The 21,630-nt window shown below is 39.6% G+C and overlaps 1 protein-coding gene across 1 annotated transcript in view; it reads right to left on the bottom strand.

Annotated features, from left to right (window-relative positions):
• Positions 1–1,051: 1,051 nt before the first annotated feature.
• Positions 1,052–21,630, bottom strand: part of CFTR (CF transmembrane conductance regulator) — a 188,343-nt gene continuing 167,764 nt past the window's right edge. Inside the window, exons 24-27 of the mRNA XM_081244584.1 lie at positions 17,143–17,232; positions 4,886–5,058; positions 4,136–4,241; positions 1,052–2,733 (exon numbers count right to left, since the gene is read on the bottom strand). Coding sequence (XP_081100710.1) covers positions 2,533–2,733; positions 4,136–4,241; positions 4,886–5,058; positions 17,143–17,232 — 570 coding nt within the window. The 3' untranslated portion in view covers positions 1,052–2,532. The remainder of the gene's footprint in view (positions 2,734–4,135; positions 4,242–4,885; positions 5,059–17,142; positions 17,233–21,630) is intronic.

Raw genomic sequence — 21,630 nt, 5'->3', positions numbered from 1 at the left:
GAGGCCTTGGCACTCAGTTGGGATCTACTGTCCATCTACCACACAATGGCACCTGCATCTTTCATGAAGAAACTCTGCAAGGAAGAAAAGGGGTCCCAAGAAGCCTCATCAATTAAAAACAGGGATTTGGACAAAGAAATCCACCCAGGTTCTAGTGTAGAAATACTATTTCCCTTGATGAGATTTGCTCACTTGTCAAGATAGTGATAAAAATAGCTACTGCTCTTTGAATAAGCTTTCAAATAAATAAATGAGCCCTTGTGGAATATATATCTTTTTTATTCTATAAGTCTCCATTTTAAAACAGAAATAAGCTCAAAAGTGTCCTCATTAGTGAAAGTGGGGACACAAATAGTTATTTGTACAACCATGTTCATAAAAGCATCATCCAACATAGTCAAAAGGTGGAAGCAACCTAAGTTGTCCATTGACAAATGAATGGAGAATCAAAATGTCATATATATGTACCTGCAATGGAATATCATTCAGACTTAAAAAGAAAATTCTGACATATGCTACAATATGATGAACCCTGAAGACATTATTAAGTGAAATAAGCCAGTCACAAAAGGACAAATACTATATGATTCCACTCATATGAGGTACGCAGAGTAGTTAAATTCATAGAAACTGAAGATAGAATGGTAGTGGCCAGGAGCTGGGGGAAAGGATAAATAGGGAGTTTTATTTAATGGTTTCAGAGTTTCAGTTTTGCAAGATGAAAAAATTTCTGTGGATGGATTGTGATGATGATTGTACAACAATGTGAATGTACTTAAAGCCACTGAACTGTACATTTGAAATGGTTAAAACAGTAAATTTTAGGTTATGTATATTTTACCACAATTTAAAAAAAGAAATAATTTTGAGAGTGTCTTAATTCACATGGGATTCTCAAGAAGCTATATCTAAAGGAAAGATTCATGTTTTGTGTACCATGATCCTTAGAGACTGAAGTAAGAGATCAATGAGACACGATTAATGAACACATCTGAAAACAGCTAAGTTTCACACAAATATATGGATTTTATTGACACACGATATTTTCCTACAGTAATAAATAGAATGCAATCTTAAGGGTTAGTTTGGAGTTGAGAAGGCAGTGTATCCTTGATAGAGGTGGTCAGATTTTGTGGTACCATTTTCTTTAGAAGTGCATCTAAGAGGGAACCAGTGTACTGGCTGGGAATCACACAGGTATATGCAACATCTGTGTGGGCCCTACTGTTTCTCTCCACACTAACATTATTCATAATTCATAATTCATCCTGGCTAATATACCCCCAAGGTTTCCCCCTCCCAGTTTTAACATATCATAAAAATAGCTAGTGCCATAAAAAGTCAACATTTCAAATATAAAAATCTTTTATACAAATATAATTCATAATATAATCATTCTTAAAATACAGCCATTTATATGAGTTTGAAACATTATTAAAATAAATATTTCCTAGAGAAAATTTCATTTGCATCACAAAATTATAAAACAGAAGCATATAAAACTAATTCATGATTGACTCTACTCAGTGTGTCCATTATCTCTCCTGCTCAGTATATACAGTATGAAGTGCACATAGGTAGCCTGGAAACACACCACATCACCCTCTCTATACCTAGATCTTCGAATTTCACGTACATCTACCTGTAGCGCCCACAGCCTATCTGCCTACACACTCTCTACCTGGAGCTTCTGTGTGATGAAGGGTTCTCCTGCACCAATTTGCATTAAAACGTTTTTCCAGCCATCCTTCAGTTCAGAAGTCGTATGAGCTTGTTACTTTCTGGAAGCAGACATCTTCACTCCCAAATCAAGGGAGCTACATCCTGGTTCCCTACATGGGACTGTAACAGCCCGTTTCCCAGATAAGGGATGTTTTCTGATTTATTTGCATTTGGGTATTGCTGAATGGTACTAACCCTGATTTCCAAGATCGGGAAGTTCTGTCTCCTGACTGATACTTAGGTGTTGTGTGGTGCATATTTTGATGGGCTGTCTTGTGACTCTCACAGCATTCCATTACTTGCTTGGAAATGGGGCAGTCTGAATCCTCAACAGACAATATAGCTGTGTTTTTAAATATCGTGGAGAAAGTGGAGAAAAAGGTATATAAACATATATAAGCCACTAACGTTTCCAGTTATCATTATTTAATTGTATCTCTCAGTAGTATGATTACAGTTCTTCTTCAATAATACAAATGAGTAGGTTTCACTAAACAGTAAGTTGAAGAATTAAGCTGGCTGACGTTTACAGCCACCTTTCCAGTGACGACCAAAGGGAAAAGTTTTCAGGAGAAGCTGGCTTGCGATTCCAAGTGGTAAACCTTCAAGGATTTGAAGGACCTGTCACACTGTTTGACCACTGTCAGGAAGCCATTCATCCACGGGAACATCCTTACTTCCTCTTACCCGAAGTTTTCCTTTTTTAAAAAAGCATCATTCATCCTTGTTTTCTGAGGCAGAAACTCTTTTTTTTTTTTTTTTCCTTCAACTCCACGCGTGAATGCCCCAGGCAAACCTTTGTTCTGCTCTCTAAAGCCTTGTTTCTTGTACCTCTTCTTCCGTCTCCTCCTTCAGGGCAGCGATTTTGGACCGAGACCTCTGCTTGCTGGAGTTCCGGTGGGGGAAGAGCTTCAGGCGGACTGTGGGGCTGATCGCCTGCCGGAAGAGGCTCTTCTCGCTCAGCAGCCTCTGGATGGAGTCGTACTGCCGCACTCTATTCTCCTCTATGACCTAGGGAAGTGGCCGTTAGTGAGATCTCGGACAAGGAGGCAGGGCGGACGAAAGCGAGGCAAGAGGGCACAGGCTCAGAGGATGAGGAAAGCCAGAAAGAACACAGAGCGAGTGTCCAGAGGCTTGCAGTCTGAACAGTCAGGGAGAGCGCGTTTCACTGTTGAGTCCTCGTGCCTTATGGAGCTTCTACCATTTGTGAAATTAGCTGTATTTTTTTACTTAGAAGCTGGGAGATCTCGTTTTTTTTTTTTTTTTAATTGGTATAGTACTGAACAATGTGCTTCTTCAGAGAACTTTAGAGGAACTAAAGGGGGCTTTTTTTTGTTTGTTTTTTGTGGTACTTAGGCCTCTCACTGGGCCATGGCTCACGGGCCCAGCCGCTCCACGGCATGTGGGATCTTCCCGGACCGGGGCACGAACCCGTGTCCCCTGCATCGGCAGGCGGGCTCTCAACCACTGCGCCACCAGGGAAGCCCTAAGGGGGCTTTGAAAACAAGAACTATTCATGTTAGATCCCTTATCTTCAGAGAACTTTAGAGGAACTAAGGGGGCTTTGGAAAAAAGAACTATTCATGTTAGATCCTGTATGTATTAACCTTACAAATGAGTGCTGAGTCCACAGCACCATAAAGAGTTGAACCATGTCAACAGTGGATTTGAAGCTTAACAATTTCAAATTGGTCAGGATGTGCCTGAGTTACTGTGCCTCCTTCACACGTTCAAGCTGAACCTGACCGTAGCTGGGCAAGAGGTTGTGAGTCGGTCCCTAACTTGTCACTCGAAGCTTAGTAATAATAATGGTAATAACAATCCTTCAGTAAGAAAAGCATTTACCTCCAGGAGCCTGAAAAGCCCTAACAGAAATGATGTGATACATCACCCTCAGGATTTCCTTGTGGCTAAACCCAAAGGAATTTGTAAACATCACTTGAAAGAATCTGTGACAGTTTTGAAACCACAATGAGAAGGTGGCTGGGAGACGCACTAAGCTGAGTTCCAAATAATGGCTAGAAAAATGAAATAAACCTTTCAACTACTGCATTAAAACCGTACATCAGGTTGCAAGACAATCCAGGCCTGTCCTGGACCCCATCCATGGGAGATTTCGTTACTGAAAGCATCAGGACCTAGTCTTTTTCATGACTTGATCCCCAGATAAAAGAAGCAAAAAGTATAGATGTTCCAATTTATTAATGTAATTTAGTAATAAGCTGCTATTTTAGATTTGCTGAATTCCGACCTCAACTCGTTGCACAAAGTGAGAAACTTGGGCAGGTATTTTGAGTAAAGCTGGATAGCTGTGAGCTTGTACATTGCTGTGACTTGCAGGAACCAGCACATATCAGATTGTTATCAAGAATCAAAGGAGAGATGAGATCTTAGGTAAATTAGAAACACTCACCAAAAATCGTTGACATTCCAACATTGCCTCTATCCTGTGTTCAGAGAGGATTACTGTGCAATCAGCAAATGCTTGTTTTAGGGTTCTTCGAATGATTTGGTATGTTCTAGCAAAGAAAAAAATACCACATATAACATCACAGAACATTAATAATCTGTCTCTATCCTTGATAACATACCTATTCTTCTGTCAATTTAATTCCTTAAATTACTTCTCTTTCCTTGAATCCTTTTAACAGAATGTTGCAATAGAGTCAGCCACAATCAGCTTTCCAACCACAGGGCAGATTCTAAGTTTTCATAAATAAATAGGACAAATATTTGGGAAAAAATTTCACAGTTTGAAAAAAGTTTCCCAAATAAGTATATTTTTCAGTATGTAGCATCAATAGTAGTTGTTTATTTTGTGCTATAAATATTTCCTATGTTATAACTGGGATAGTAAGGAAAGCCATAAGGACCCAAGTATGCCTATGTAACTAAATATTTTATCACACGTCAGTAAGGGGGAAGAGTTTGTATGAAATTGCAAAATGACACTTAGAAGAGAACACATAGCTCTTATACTAGGAAATAAGCACTTGTGCGCATGTCAAATAGTAACTTTTCCACTGGGCAGTTATTTCATATCTAGAAGGTAGTCTTCTGCTTGCAGACATGACAGCCTGATAGAAATTTGTGTCAATATGAAGTATGTCTCAATGATTCTTTTCCCCCTGTGTTATTAAATAGCAGGAATTCTGAAACTCACAATGGATCCAAATGAGCACTGGGTTCATCAAGCAGCAAGATCTTTGCTTTACTGAGAACGGATCTGGCCAAGCACATCAGCTGCTTGTGGCCGTGGCTTAGGACACAACCCCCATCCACAAGGACAAAATCAAGCTTCCCAGGAAACTGCTCTATCACAGATCGGAGTCCAACCTGCAGAAAAGAAAGAGGAAAAACACTGGGCTTAGGAGGGGTAGTTCACATACTACAGGGTTAAAAACACTTAAGAGGCTGATAATCTGAAAAGACAGGAGTTCTAAAAGTTTAAATTTCATAACAACCCCCCATCATTCCTGCTATTTGGCTTTAACTGAACAAAAGACTATGTATAATCTTGGCAGCTCTAAAGCATCAGTCTACAGACTGTTTCAGCTCTGTACTTTTCCTTTCATGAGGTTTTCAGTGAGTGCCTATTCTATGCCAGGTCCTCCAATAGGGATTAAAGAGATGATAAATGGTCCATGGGCTCTGCAAAGCTCAGGGTTTATAAAGACATACACAGATAATTATAACACAATTGAATACATGCTAGAAAAGATAATATGTGTAGAATGCAATTACTTACTTTATTATGACAGATTCTTTTATGCTACCTTCCATTCTCTACTCTGTAATAACAGAGCATGAAAGGCAGCAATAAAAATCAACTGAGGAGCCATTTAAAACCACATATGGCAATGCACTCCTCATCTCTTTAATTCATAAAACGGACTTTAAGAAAGTCACGAAACTATGAAGTAAAAATAACTGGAGTTAAAATAGTGGTGTATTACTGGAGATTTAAAGGTGCTTAAATATTGGGGTTGAATATGAGAGTTGTGTTAGGGTCAATGGCTTATTTTTTAAGCCATTGGAAAATAAATAGGTTGAAAAAGCAAATGAGATAGAGAAACCCATTCTTTCGAAATAAGATAAAAAATGAAACCTTGCCTCATATCACTTATTCAAATAAATGTGCATTGACATATATATCTTTGCCAAGTGTTGCTGAGGGTTTGAGATCTAAAGAGATACACATATGATTATATCCTGCCCTTGGGAAGTCTGGGATTTAGTATTGGGAGGTAAGAAGTGTTCCCACCTACCTATACAGGCAGAATGAGATAATGGCCTTAAGACAGACTCATGAGTTCAGTGATGAATCTGGAGATGGCCCACATCACTGTGTTTGTTCAATAAATATTAACTGTGCCCAGGATATGTATTGCAGCCAATACTCCTTTCCTTGAGTGGATTTCTCATTAAAGCAACCTCACTTTGTAGGAATTCATTAATGTTTGAAAAGAGTTTCTGAGATGGTAGGGAAAGTAAACATATTAATTAGACAAGGGGGACTATTCTCATGTATGCTGGAAGACTCAAACATAAAACTAATTTTGGATCTAACCAGCTGAGAATGTGAATAAGGGCTCTTGGGTGAGGAACTGGAGGACTTGTGTTCTTTCTCTCTTCAACTTTCGCTTTTTATTGGCTTTACCCTGTGAACCTGCTACATCTCTCCCCTCTTAAAACAAAAACCCCTCACTTGCCTCCAGATTCTCCTTTAGCTGTTATTTATTTATTTAACAGATCTTTATTGGAGTATAATTGCTTCACAATACTGTGTTAGTTTCTGTTGTACAACAAAGTGGATCAGCCATATGCATGCATATGTCCCCATATCCCCTCCCTCTTGAGCCTCCCTCCCACCCTCCCTATCCCACCTCTCTAGGTCATCGCAAAGCACTGAGCTGATCTCCCTGTGCTATGCTGCTGCTTCCCACTAGCTAACCATTTTATACTCAGTAGTGTATATATGTCGATGCTACTCACTTCGCCCCAGCTTCCCCCTCCCCTCCCGTGTCCTCAAGTCCATTCTCTATGTCTATGTCTTTATTCCTGCCCTGCCACTAGGTTCGTCAGTACCATTTTTTTTTAGAGTCCATATATATGCTTTAGCATACAGTATTTTCTCTTTCTGACTTATTTCACTCTGTATGACAGACTCTAGGTTCAGACTCATCCACCTCACTACAAATAACTCAATTTCGTTTCTTTTTATGGCTGAGTAATATTCCATTGTATATATGTGCCACGTCTTTATCCATTCATCTGTCAATGGACACTTAGGTTGCTTCCATGTCCTGGCTATTGTAAATTGCTGCAATGAACACTGAGGTATATGTCGCTTTTTGAATTATGGTTTTCTCAGGGTATATGCCCAGTAGTGGGATTGCTGGGTTATATGGTAGTTCTATTTTTAGTTTTTTAAGGAACATCTATACTGTTCTCCATAGTGGCTGTATCAAGTTACATTCCCACCAACAGTGTAAGAGGGTTCCCTCTTCTCCACACCCTCTCCAGAATTTATTGTTTGTAGATTTTTTGATGATGGCCATTCTGACTGGTGTGAGGTGATACCTCATTGTAGTTTTGATTTGCATTTCTCTAATAATTAGTGATGTTGAGCATCCTTTCATGTGCCTCTTGGCCATCTGTATGTCTTCTTTGGTGAAATGTCTATTTAGGTCTTCTGCCCATTTTTTAATTGGATTGTTTGTCTTTTTGGTATTGAGCTCCATGAGCCGTTTGTATATTTTGGAGATTAATCCTTTGTCCGTTGCTTCATTTGCAAATATATTCTCCCATTCTGAGGGTTGTCTTTTTGTCTTGTTTATGGTTTCCTTTGCTGTGCAAAAGCTTTTAAGTTTAATTAGGTCCCACTGGCTTATTTTTGTTTTTATTTTCATTACTCTAGGAGGTGGGTCAAAAAAGATCTTGCTGTGGTTTACATCAAAGAGTGTTTTTCCTATGTTTTCCTCTAAGAGTTTTATAGTGTCTGGTCTTACATTTAGGTCTTTAATGCATTTGGAGTTTATGTTTGTGTATGGTGTTAGGGAGTGTTCTAATTTCATTCTTTTACATGTAGCTGCCCAGTTTTTGCAGCACCACTTATTGAAGAGGCTGCCTTTTCTCCATTTTATGTTCTTGCCTTCTTTGTCATAAATTAGGTGACCATATGTGCATGGGTTTATCTCTGGGTTTTCTATCCTATACCATTGATCTATATTTCTGTTTTTGTGCCAGTGCCATACTGTCTTGATTACTGTAGCTTTGTAGTATAGTTTGACACCAGGGAGCCTGATTCCTCTAGCTCCGTTTTTCTTTCTCAAGATTGCTTTGGCTCTTCGGGGTCTTTTGTATTTCCATACAAACTGTAAAATCTTTTGTTCTAACTCTGTGAGGAATGACATTGGTAGTTTGATAGGCATTGCATTGACTCTGTCAATTGCTTTGGGTAGTATAGTCATTTTCACAATATTGATTCTTCCAATCCAAGAACATGGTGTATTTCTCCATCTGTTTATGTCATCTTTGATTTCTTTCATCAGTGTTTTACAGTTTTCTGAGTACAAGTCTTTCGCCTCCTTAGGCAGGTTTATTCCTGGGTATTTTATTCTTTTTGCTGTGATGGTAAATGGGATTGTTTCCTTAATTTTTCTTTTTGATTTTTCGTTGTTAGTGTATAGGAATGCCAGAGATTTCTGTGCATTAATTTTGTATCCTGCCACCTTACCAAATTAATTGATTAGTTCTAGTAGTTTTCTGGTGGCATCTTTAGGATTTTCTATGTATAGTATCATGTCATCTGCAATCAGTGACAGTTTTATTTCTTCTTTCCCAATCTGTATTCCTTTTATTTCATTTTCTTCTCTGATTGCCATGGCCTGGACTTCCAAAACTATGTTGCATAAGAGTGGTGAGAGTGGACATCCTTGTCTTGTTCCTGATCTTAGTGGAAATGCTTTCAGTTTTTCACCATTGAGTATGTTTGTTGTGGGTTTGTCATATATGGCCTTTATTTTGTTGAGGTAGGTTCCCTCTATGCCCATTTTCTGGAGAGTTTTTATTGTAAATGGGTGTCGAATTTTGCCAAAAGCTTTTTCTGCATCTATTGAGATGATCATATGCTTTTTATTCCTTAATTCATTAATACAGTGTATCACATTGATTGATATGCGTATATGGAAGAATTCTTGCATCCCTGGGATAAATCCCACTTGGTCATGGTGTATGATCCTTTTAATATGTTATTGGATTCTGTTTGCTAGTATTTTGTTCAGGATTTTTGCATCTATGTTCATCAGTGATACTGGTCTATAATTTTCTTTTTTTGTGACATCTTTTTCTGGTTTTGGTCAGGGTGATGGTGGCTTCATAGAATGAATTTGGGAGTGTTCCTCCCTCTGCAATTTTTTGGAAGAGCTTGAGAAGGATCGGTGTTAGCTCTTCTCTAAATGTTTGGTAAAGTTCACCTGTGAAGCCATCTGGTCCTGGACTTTTGTTTGTTGGAAGATTTTAAATTACAGTTTCAATTTCATTACTTCTGCACTTAGGCTTTTTCTAGTCGCAGCCAGAGGGGGCTACTCTTTATTTCAGTGCATGGTCTTCTCATTGTGGTGGCTTCTCTTGCTGCAGAGCATGGGCTCTAGGTGTGCTGGCTTCAGTAGTTGTGGCATGCAGTCTCCATAGTTGTGGCTCATGGGCTTAGCTGCTCTGAGGTGTGTGGGATCTTCCCAGACCAGGGCTCAAACCCATGTCCCCTGCATTGGCACACAGATTCTTAACCACTCTGCCACCAGGGAAGCCCTAGCTATTATTTAATGTCTCCCCCTTTTCTCATCTAGAAATCTTAAATAATGAGTGTGTATCTGTTGTCTCTACTGCCTGAGACCATAGAACATTTTTCCCCTTCTTCAAACATCTATTCCTTGCCTTATGAGAAACCGCACCCTCTATGGACATTTCTTCTTATTATCACATGTAGGTAATTCTCCCTCTTCCTGTCCCTTGAATATTAGTTTTCCTCATTGCCAACTCTCCAAATGCTCCTTCTGAGATCTCATTCATGCTCAGAGTATCGACTACCACTGATAAGCGAATGATTTTTCATCTTTATCTCCAGCCCTGGACCTCTTCCAAATACTTCTTAATCTTCCATCTCCATGCCAGCCCTATTACCACAACGCTAGGCCAGGCCATTATTGTCTCTTAAGCTTCATACTGTAATCTCAAGTTGATTTGTCACCCGACAAGCTCACAGGGATCCTTCTAAAATATAGGTTTGACCCCATCATTTCTCTGTTTTAAATCCTATGGTGGCTCTCCTGCTGACAGAATAACTGAACTCTCTCACATGGCAGATAAGGCATCCAGAATCGAGCCCCCTCCACTTTTACTTCCAGCAGCACTAAACACTCAGCTTGTAGTTCCCTATACACCTTGACCTTCTCAGGTTTGTGCCATTGCTTAGCCGGGAACACCATTCCAAATACTCCTGATCATCCTCTAGGGCAGTCAGGCACATTGTCACAGAAGTATGGGTGCAAGTTCCCCTCTTAGACTGTTGGCTTCCTGAGGGTAAAGACATGTGCTCTTTAGGTCAGTACCAATGCCGGACACATTGTCAGCCTGAACACATCCATTCATTTGTTCAACAAATAGGTACTGAGCCCCTGGAATGCTGGCCAAACAAAACAAACACAGTTTTGATGAATGACAAATAAATCCAATTTAAGGAAGAATGACAAATGGTAAATGAATGAGTGTTGGTTTTAGCTCCCCCAATATGGAGTGTGATCTAAAACCAGTCACTTCACCTGTCGGTGTGCTTTCATTTTCTCATCTTTAAGACTCTGTAAAACTCCTTAAAAACAAATTATAAAATAAGAAGTTCTTTAACACTGATAGGTCAGTATTTCCTTTCAGATCAATCAGAAATACTTGAGAATTTTTCTTAAGTCAAATTAAGCATCAAGAAAAGTACTGATGAAAGACTGGAGCTATGAAGTCACACGGAAGTGGTTTTAAGTCTGCACTCCACCACTCGATGGCTGATGCTGTCAGATGTGTTACTGGAAGTCTCACTTAGCTCACTGAAAAAAAATGGAGAAAATACTAGGATAGACTTCAAAGGCTTGTAATGGGGATTAAATGGGATAATTTGTGGAAAGACCTTGCCACAGAGTGTAGCTTGTGGTAAGCACCTAATCAACCCTAACTATTAGTATTGTTAGAAATCCTGGGAAATCCCAAGACATGGGTCTGGCCACTGAAACGTTTCCCTGGTATGACAGTATGATTTGTAAGATTTTCCCTTAACAAGTTACCTTGGAAAGCAAGTTAGCAGAAAGTGTCACAATACTAGTAATTTACATCATGCTTAGTAACAAGGTTGAGACTTTGGTAAGAACGTTGCAGCATGTAGTCTCCCTTTAGATTCACACCAATCATACTCTAGTTTCCTAAGGCCATAGGGGGAAAGCTACTTTAGTGTGTTATACTTTGTACTTTCTTGTGATAGAGAGCTGAGCAAAGTGTGTGGTTCTTACCCAAATGAAACTATTTCTTAACACAAGTAAATAAGTACCTAAATATGTAGCACTGTCGACATTTAGAGAAGAAAACTGTATAAAATGAGTGACAGAGACACAGACCAATCTAGGATGCATTTTCCCACATTCCTATCTCAACTGTTTTACTCACTATCAAGTATAGTAAAAATCTTTTAAGATCATATTCACTAGAGAAAGGTCAATATAAGTTAGTAAAACTTTAAATTTGAAGTCAGTGAATATTTAACAAATGTATTAATTACCTATTTTCTGCCAGATATTGTGATAGGCTTTGGAGAGAAAATGGGAAGCAAGATAGACTAGTAATTGGTTTTTAAAAGATATAAAGTTCTTGTTACCAACTCCATGCGCTGATAAGAATGGCTTAAATTAACCTCGTGATTGTTTGGGTGCTTAGTCATGTATTCCTTAATAGACTCTTAATGAGAGTTTATTAAATTCTAGGCACTATGGCAGACCTGGGAATTCAAAGATGAATAACACAAGGCTCTGCCTTGAAGGAACTCATGGCTCAGACAGGGAGAAAAATAATAAGTGGGAAATTACTGTTAAAAGAGAAAAGAGCTATGGGGGGAAAAAGACTTAAAGGGAACTTGCTACAGAAATCATCTAATTTAGTGATCTTTAACAGCAGAATTCTTTAAAAATAAATATGTACATTTATATACACACATATACATATATATTCCTAGTATAATGTTATTTACACTATTGTCACAAACCACTTTTCAACAGATTAAAAAAAAATACAAACTTCAGATTAGCTCTGTCCAAACTAAGGTGAATTTTAATTACTGGAATGTAAACATTTCTAAGTATTTTCGTTCCAACTTAGCATTACAAATAAATCAAAGCATCAAAAGTTTGTGGATATAAAGAACTTTGGGAAGAAAGAATTTGCCAGCTTTATGCGGTTGAGCTAATAAATCATATGTATTTCCAAACTACTATTTACAAAGAAGAAATTTTATTTTGTGACATATCAAACTAAAAAAAATGTATTACAGTCTGTAAAGGACCAGGCATTTTCTTCAAAGTGTTGACTTTTGCTATTTCTGCACTCTGGAATGTTATTATAGAGCAAGAGTTTGCTCTTGTGATAAGGAAACATGAAAAAAAAATCAGAAAAGTGAACCGTGGTTGGACTGGGCAGTTATAAAAATAGACTCTGTCAACTCCTTTAGACACTCCTTTTTCTATTCTGCAGGTTTTCCAGGGCAAATTTTCACCTTAAAAGGCCACTATTTCTGTTATTTTGTTTGCCCTCTAGAATAGCTTACCTGACTATCGATGTGTAAGGAAGGAAACTATTTTCTAAGTAATCTAAAAAGCAAACAATTACCAAAAAGTCTTCCTTCTAAAAGCATTCTAAACCATTCTAGAACCAACACATGTGCTGCTTGGATGACACTGGATAACACAGACTGTGGTGAAGGAGCCTGAGATTATGGACACCACTGGGAAATCTCACTGTGGCAAAAGAGCCTGTGAACCAGAAATCAAGGGAGACAGCTGTTTCTGCGCCCACCACCCATCTCAGCTAAGTCCCTCCGATGTCTCAGGGCTCAGTGTCCTCATTGCTAATGGTGATACCCGTTGTGTGTCAATCACAAGGCTACCTGCATGATATATTACACATGAACCATTTATTTATTCATTTAAATAAATGAATCAGATCATTCATTCATTCATCCATCCAATCAATGTTTATTGAACACCATCCACATGCCCAACACTACTCTAAGCAAGGAAATACCACAGTGAATATCTCTGCCCTCAAGGAACTTACAAGCCGGTGGCGGACATGGACAAGTTAAGAGGTAAATCTCTCTCCCATGCGAAGAAAGCTGTGAAAGGGGTGGAGGTATAGGATACACGTAGGAGGGGCTCCTCCCTCACACCTGGAGCATCAGGGCAGGTTTCTGGGAAGAAGTGATGTGTAAGGAGAGGCCTGAATGGTGAGGAGGATCAGGCAGTGAAGGACCGGGGGGTCCCCCAGGCACAGAGCGTGTGAAAAAACCTCTGGAGAACAGAGAGCACGTGGTGCCTTAGAGGAAACAAAGGAATTCAGTGTAGCTGGATCCTGGTAAGCAGAGGCAGTTGGGGAGGGAGTTTAGAGAGGCAGGCAAAGATGAAATCATGAAGGACGTTACAAGCCACCTTGAGCAGTGTGGACTTTGTCCAACGGGCAATAAGGAGCCTTAAGAAGGGGAGAAACAAGTGCTCAGATGCAAGGCTGCAAAGAACAGAATGAACTGTAGGGAGCCAGTAAGAGAGACACCAGACAGGAACCTGTTTCTAAAATCCACATGAAAATTAGTAGTGGTGTGAGATGGGGATGGAGAAAAGTGAGTATATCCTAGATTTTTGCAGGAGACAGTCTTGACAGGGTTTGATATGTGAAGACAGGTGGAGAAATTGGGAGTCAAGGATGAGACCCAGGTCTTGGCTTTGGGCAACGAGAAGCTGGTGATGCCATCCACTGGAATTGGAAACGCAGGACACTTGCGTGGGTGGGGCAGCTAAGAGACTCATTTATGGACATAAGATGCCTGTCCATGCTGAGATGTCAGGGAGCTCTGGGGACAGGCGGATTTGGGAGTCATCAGCACAGAAGTATTAGTTAGAGCTAAGAGGATGCATGATATTTCCCAGGAAGAGTAAGTAAAGTAAGACAACAATTAGGATTCTGGCAAGCAACAACATTTAAGAGACGGCCAGGTAAAGACCTCATGAAAACATGACTACAATAGCTAACATTTACTTACTACCTATTATGTGCCAGGCCTTAGGCTGGGCCCATTATACATATTAGCCTGAAAATGTACAGCAATGCTACCAATTTATTAGACCACAATGTTAGGGTCAACTTTTTGTTTCCTCAAGATTCAGCCACTTTTGAAGTTCTCTTTGGTCTACACAGCTGGTAAAGTCAGTGCTCCTGTGGAGAAGCTATCTGGTCCTGAGTTGTTTGTGAAGGGGAAAATTAGATCTCTGTAGTTCTGGGTCTTAGCAACTCTTTCCCTCCCTTGGACTTGCTTTAAATTCATCCATAGAATTATAAGGCATCCATAAGGCATCCAATTCATCCATAGAATTATAATTATAAGGCATACAGTGCCAAGATGAAGGTATGCGCCTAGGGCACAAAGGGTAAGGAAGCTGCTTTGGCCAGTTTCGCTTCCAAGTCTTAGAGCTTGTAACTAAGCATGTTCCTCATGGCTTCACACAATTCAGTCCAGATCTGCAAAGATAAGGTTTCACACTGGAGTGTGGGGCCCAATCCAAGGTAGGAACAGAGTGTTTCTTGGCCTGACATTGTCATCGTGCACACTTTTGATTTCTGTTTCAGGGAAAGGGGAATTACAAAGAATTGGGATAAGATTCAAGTGTTTGGCTCTCTGCTGTTACTCAATTCATTTCCCTCTAGAGAAACAAGTCATACCAAGGTCACAGAGAGGACTAGATGAAATGAAATTCAATCCCAGTTTGCCCTGGCCAATCCTGGTTTACACCTTTTGTCCCATTATCCTGTCCAGGTGAGAAATTGACCCCTCCCCAAATGGTCCTGTTTGGGCAAGGTGTATGATCAACCATATAGGACTAAAGTCCAGACCCCACAACTTGTAAACCAATGCCTTTTCTGCTTCTCTGGGATGTTGCTTTTTTGTCTGTGCTCCATTCTCAGGCCTCCTCAACAAAAATTTATCACTACTACTCAAACACATGACATTACTGTAAGGACAGGAGCCCATCTCTGTTTTTGAACAGCAAATTATTTTTAAAAGGATCAGTAAAAAGATATACCTAGGGGGCTTCCCTGGTGGCGCAGTGGTTGAGAATCTGCCTGCTAATGCAGGGGATACAGGTTCGAGCCCTGGTCTGGGAAGATCCCACATGCCGCGGAGCAACTAGGCCCGTGAGCCACAACTACTGAGCCTGCGCGTCTGGAGCCTATGCTCCACAACAAGAGAGGCTGCGATAGTGAGAGGCCTGCGTACCATGATAAAGAGTGGCCTCCGCTTGCCGCAACTAGAGAAAGCCCTCGCACAGAAACGAAGACCCAACACAGCCAAAAATAAATAAATAAATAATTTTAAAAAAAAGATATACCTAAGTATGAGTTGATCAAATAAAAATTTAAGCAGGTAAAATTTCTGCACATATTGGCATTTAAAATCTTAACCATGTCTTCTAAAATTTTAGATTATTTTTATGATCCTGATTTCCTGTAAACTTTATTGTGACTTGGCAATACTTGCAGATTTTATAAAGTCTAATGTCTTCCTTTCAAAGTTTCTCTCCCACTACATTGTGTTCCTATAGTTCATTCTCTGAAGTCACATCAAAGACCTTAAAATGTGTCACTTGCAATTTAGTTAATGTTTTCTTTAAAACCCCTGTTTGTTCGGTAATAAGGAAACTTTGATAATGAAGACGGTTAATCTAAGTGCATTTTATTAGGGGCATGTTAAGGTTAGACACTCAATGGGTAAGTGTTTAACACTCACAGGCATTTCAAAGCTTCTGTCAAGATCCACTGAAGGGAGGAAGAAAAGGAAAGAACATTTGGGATAAACAGAATTGGGCTTTGCAACAAGGACCAAATATGTCAGAGATAGTGGAATAAAGCTGTTCTCTGAGAAGACCTTTGCACCTCAATGTTCTTAGGTCCCATAATTGTAGTCTGCCACCATCCAGAGCTTTGGACATAAACCTCAAGTTTAGTAAACTGGAACAATTTATGTTCTCCTTTTCTTAAATATAATGCCTGTATTTCAAGAATTACCAGTTAACAGCTAGGGTGTCTGTTAAGGGAACCAAGAATCCCACTCTAGCTCTCCCCCAGCCCTAAATTCCTTAACCACCTGGTGGGTAAATACAGGGTATTATTTAGGAATTTAGATTCCATTTTTTTTTTTTTAATTTTTTTTTCTTTATTTATTTATGGCTGCATTGGCTCTTTGTTTCTGTGTGAGGGCTTTCTCTAGTTGCGTCAAGTGGGGGCCACTCCTCATCGCGGTGCGTGGGCCTCTCACTATTGCGGCCTCTCTTGTTGCGGAGCACAGGCTCCAGACGCGCAGGCTCAGTAATTGTGGCTCATGGGACTAGTTGCTCTGCGGCATGTGGGCTCTTCCCAGACCGGGGCTCGAACCCGTGTCCCCTGCATTGGCAGGCAGATTCTCAACCACTGTGCCACCAGGGAAGCCCCTAGATTCCATTTTAATCCATGTATTTCCTATGGCGTCCTAATGACCTCAAGGAATAGAGTCTGCCACATCTAGGTCCTGTGGTATTTTGGCTGGAGGTGCTCATAGCCAAAGCCTCTGAAGGCAGTTAACTTCTGGTGACTTCCAGAGAAGATTGTAGCCATCTTCAGGTGTTCTAGGATGATCATTAACCTTTTGTGCTAAACCTATGCTTCCCAGAGAAGTATATCATGTCAAACCAAAGCCTCCTTCTTATGCTGGTAAAGTTTCAGAACCCAGACAGGGAGCAGATAAGATGCTGTGGACAGATGCTCCTCTGTATCGGGAATAATCCTGGTGTGCTGTAGGTGTCTGGGTCTCTCCTAGTTCATGTCTCAGTGATGCACATTTGGGAAGAAGGCCAAAGTATACTATCTCTGGGGCCTGATAGTTGGAGACTTACTACTGAAGAAAGGGCTAGGTCTAATCCAAAAAACTTGGTGCTCGAGGTATATTAGAGTTTTCCATTTTAAAGTTATCCACACACACATGCACATACATGCACAAAAGTGCATAAAATTATCTCAGCTGTGATAACCACTCTTGTGTGTATGAGCAACCTTTTTCAAAATGACTTCAGTGCGCATCCTTACCTCATCAGCAACTTTCCATATTTCTTGATCACTCCACTGCCCATAAGGATCCAAGTTTTTTCTAAATGTTCCATTAAAGATAAATACTTTCTATATCAATAAAAAAAGAGGAAAGCATGAATAACCTAAACAACTTTGTATATTTCCCTCATTTTATTGTGAAATATTCCAAACAGAAAAAAATATTTTAAAAAATAGCACAACAAACATCCATGTACTTACCATCTAGTTTTCTTAAATTTTTATCGTATTTGTTTTGTATCTTTTTTAAGAAATAAAATATTACAGCTACATTTGAAGCCCCTTGTTAACACATATCTAATCACAATGTCCTTAGAATAAAGAAATTGAGATCACTATAAGTTGTGGGAAATTATTTTTTTTATTTCTAGTAATATTCCTTACTATGAACAGATATAATATAAAATTAAAGTTAAAAATTATAAGTTTATGAGTTATAATTAACTTGTTAGAAGAAATTCCTATTTTGTTCATCTATTTTCCTTGGACTTCTTTTATGATCCTAGCTTCCTCAGGGATTCTGAAACTCTATGAATTTACAGACACTCAAACACATATGTTCATATGGTCTATAAACCAAGGCACACTTCTACTTATACAACCAGACAGACACAGGAGAGTGTCACGACTTAGAAATCAGTGAAAGAATGAGAATCAAATATTTGTTTAACTGAATGTATGACACAGAAGGGAAGGGAGGCAGATGAGCTGGATCCTGCTGAGGTAGCAAAATGACAATCTAATTTCCTGTAAGGAGGGTTTCCCTGGTGGCGCAGTGGTTGAGAATCTGCCTGCCAATGCAGGGGACACGGGTTCGAGCCCTGGTCTGGGAAGACCCCACATGCCGCGGAGCAGCTGGCCCCGTGAGCCACAATTACTGAGCCTGCACGTCTGGAGCCTGTGCTCCGCAACAAGAGAGGACTCGATAGTGAGAGGCCCGCGCACTGCGATGAGGAGTGGCCCCCACTTGCCACAACCAGAGAAAGCCCTTGCACAGAAATGAAGTCCCAACACAGCCATTAATAAATAAATAAATATTAAAAAAAATTCCTGTAAGGAGCATTGCACAACTATCACCCCTACTTGCTACATCACTTTCTACTTAGGTTTGCCTATATGAATAAAAATTTTTTTTAAAGAAAATCACTGTCTCACTGGGAAATGCTGATGCAACAATAAAAATAACATTTAGGTCTCTCTTTCTCTGTACACATGGGTGAACTTAAAAATACTTTTGATGTAACATTCAGAACATTTTTTCTTTACCATTTTTCTTTTGCCTTTGGTTAATAACATCCAGTCAGGAGAATTGAGAACTAAATTCTTTGAAGCTTTAGTTTTCACTAATTGCCTTAGGCTAAGAGAGAATGCTCAGTGCCCAACTGGTCTGTGAGGAACTGCACAAGGTAAGTCAGCCCCAGATGAATGGTGTCTGTGCCTCTCAGGCAGAAGGAGAGTATCCTCACCATGGCAGCCAAGTTCAAGGAGAGTCACATTAGAAACCTCATTCCCCGGGGCATAATTTATGGCTTAAAGAACAAAGTTGTGGCCAAATATCACAGGAACCCTCTGGAGAAGGCAACAAGACTTATGCTGGTATTTCTTAATCTGCATCAAATCACGTTCCTAAGGGATGCTTCCATTGCTTTACAGAAGTGAATATAAGAGACAAATATATGACTCATAAGAGATGATGGATATATTTGTACATCCTCCTCCAAGCTTCCAAGTAAATGAAAGTAATGTCCAAATAAGCTAAAGAGAGCAGACAAAGTGTGCTATCAGGAGATTCTGATAAACTAAAGAGAATTAAATAAGAAGTGGCTCTGAGAATGCCAGTCAATGTATTATTGAAGCAATTAGGTTTATTTGGTATCTAAAGTTCAAAGGCTTGCCAAGGGACTTTTGCCATTTACTGTTTTTCACATGTTTTCTTTTAATACTATGTTTCTTTATATAAAAGCTTCTAGCATTATTGAGAAACATAGGAAATAACAACTGTGAGGGTTTACCAAGTATAAGCCAATGTATTACTTCACTAAAGTTATCTCCACCGGGAACTCAGAGGCCAGAACACAGAGCTCCGGTCTATGGCAGGCTTATCATGTGCCAGGTAAGGCTCTTTACATGTGTTATCTCTTTTTATCTTCATGTCAACCTAATGAAATAGATCTTATTGTACATGAAGAAATCACAGCTGGGAGAAGTTAAGTGACTTGCCCAGGGTTACTTAGCTAGTAGTTATAGAGCTGGAATTCAAACCTAATAGTGTTTGTCTCCAAACCTGTGCTCCTCATAACCATAGCAAAATGCCTCAAGTCCTGGGCAGACCAGTTTTTATTCCTATCTGGAGCTCAAGAAAGATTAAAGGTTGAGCAGGTGCAGCCCATTGGGTCCATAAAGAGCCCATCAGTGCTCAGCAGCCTAGTCATAATCCAAGCACTGCTATCCATCCCTCTGGTCACAGGCTCAGTTCCTGCCCTGGAAGTGGAGATTTTAGCTTCCTGTTCCTATTCAGGACCTGACTTGAAGGCTTTTATATGGGTTACAGTGTCCTTGTAACTTTCAAAGAGACTTAACACATCCGACGGAAGAGCACAATAGGAAATGTTACTTTGGCCAAATGGAAAAGGCCATTATTCTGGAGGACTGTGTAGAGGCCAAAGGTGTCATAACATCAAAGCAGACACAGAAGTTATCAAGATAAGGTGCCTTGCTAAGATGCTGTGGCAATGCAGCTCTGGCCTGGTAGGTATACCTATGAACAGGAACCCAATCTCTTTGAGCCTTAGTGTTATTGTAAAATGGAGAGATGCTACCTTTCTTCTCAAATCTGCTCTAACTTTGAGCTTTCCCATTTTGATAGATGGCACCTTCGTTTTATCAATCCACAAACTCTGGAGTCATCCATGACTTATCTTTCTTCCTGATCCTCCCAAAAGGAACCAATCATCAGTCCTGTGGATTGTTTTCCCCAATATATCTCAAATCCATTTGTTTCTCTATCTCTATGGCCACCACATAGCTCAAGCCACCAGTACTTTTCTCTGAACACTGTAAGAACCTCCTAATTGGTTTCCTTCCTTTCACCCTTGCCTCCCTCCCAGTCCACTCTCATTTAGCAACCAAAGTAATTGCCACAAGTGTAAGTTGCATCATGTCATTCACCTTTCAAAAAACTGTCAGTGGTCTTCCATTACATTCAGAGCAGAATGTAAAACCCTTAAGATGGCCTACAGACCCTGCATGATGCAGCCTCTTCCACTTCGTCTGTCTCATTTAGTGCCCTTGGCTACTCCACTCCCTTTTTCACTCCAGCCTCCAGCCACCTGGGTTTCTTTTACTTCCTCAGTTCACTTCACACATTCTATCCTCCCTGCCTGTGAATCTCATCCCCTACCTTCTTCCTATGGCCAACTACATCCTTCAGGTCTCAAGTTCAATGTCACTTCCTCAGAGAATCTCTCTTGATTCTTAACACCAAATAAGGTCGTCCAGTAGGATATGGCTTATAGTGAATATTAAAATTACATATGCATTTATGAGCATTTTGTTTTTAATGTCTATCTCCTCTCCTAGACCATAACTTTGCTGTGTACCCTGTCATTAGCACACAGGCTTTACATAGTATATGCTCAGTAAACATTGCCTGAATAAATAAATGGGCTGATCTGAACATAAGAAGTAAAACTATGAAACATCATAGTCACAGTTCAGCACATACTATTTTTCTTCCTTTTGAAAGTTAGCTACCACAACCCCGAGTGTTTAAATGAATAGTACTAACAGCCCATTAAAACTCTGATGTTTGTAATTGCTTGAGAAATGGTATGCCTAACTTTTTTCACAGTAGCCTGATAATTTATATGTAATAAATGTATGGCAATATACTATATATTAATTTTATTTAAAATAGATACATATTCAAAATTACACTGGAAGAAAGTTTTTGTTGAAACTAGACATCCAAAAGTTTTAGGTGCAGTGGATTTGATACCATTCAGAAATTCTATAGGTCTTTTGTTTACAGTTTATTGTCTAGCATTAAAATAATACTTTAATTTTAACTTTAAAGAAAAATTAAGTGAACGAACTGGTTCAGTTAAAATTCAGTTTCATACAATTAATCAAACATTCCATTCTTGTCTGACAAATAGTATCTGGCACTCATTTGCTTTGAGGGGTGCCAGTGGGTGTCCCATTGTTTTCTATACTATGGGAAACAGTGTTTCTACAAACTCATCTCTAAAGCTGAGAGGTCCTTGGAGGTCACCTATGTCCTTTTCCTGGTGTACATATGAAACAGCCAGGGTCCTAAGAAGTTACATGGTTTGGCCAAGGAGGCACAGTCTGATTGTGCAGCAAAAAATATGCTGGAAATTAGATATCACAATGATCTTCTACCTCTCTTTCAAGAAACTGTTCACTGGTAGGAAAATTAGGATGTGCAAATATTTGATACTTATG

This window comes from Mesoplodon bidens (genome assembly GCF_964165515.1).
Source record: "Mesoplodon bidens genome assembly, chromosome: 9".
Taxonomy (NCBI): domain Eukaryota; kingdom Metazoa; phylum Chordata; class Mammalia; order Artiodactyla; family Ziphiidae; genus Mesoplodon; species Mesoplodon bidens.
This window is presented reverse-complemented; position numbering and strand designations above follow the sequence as displayed.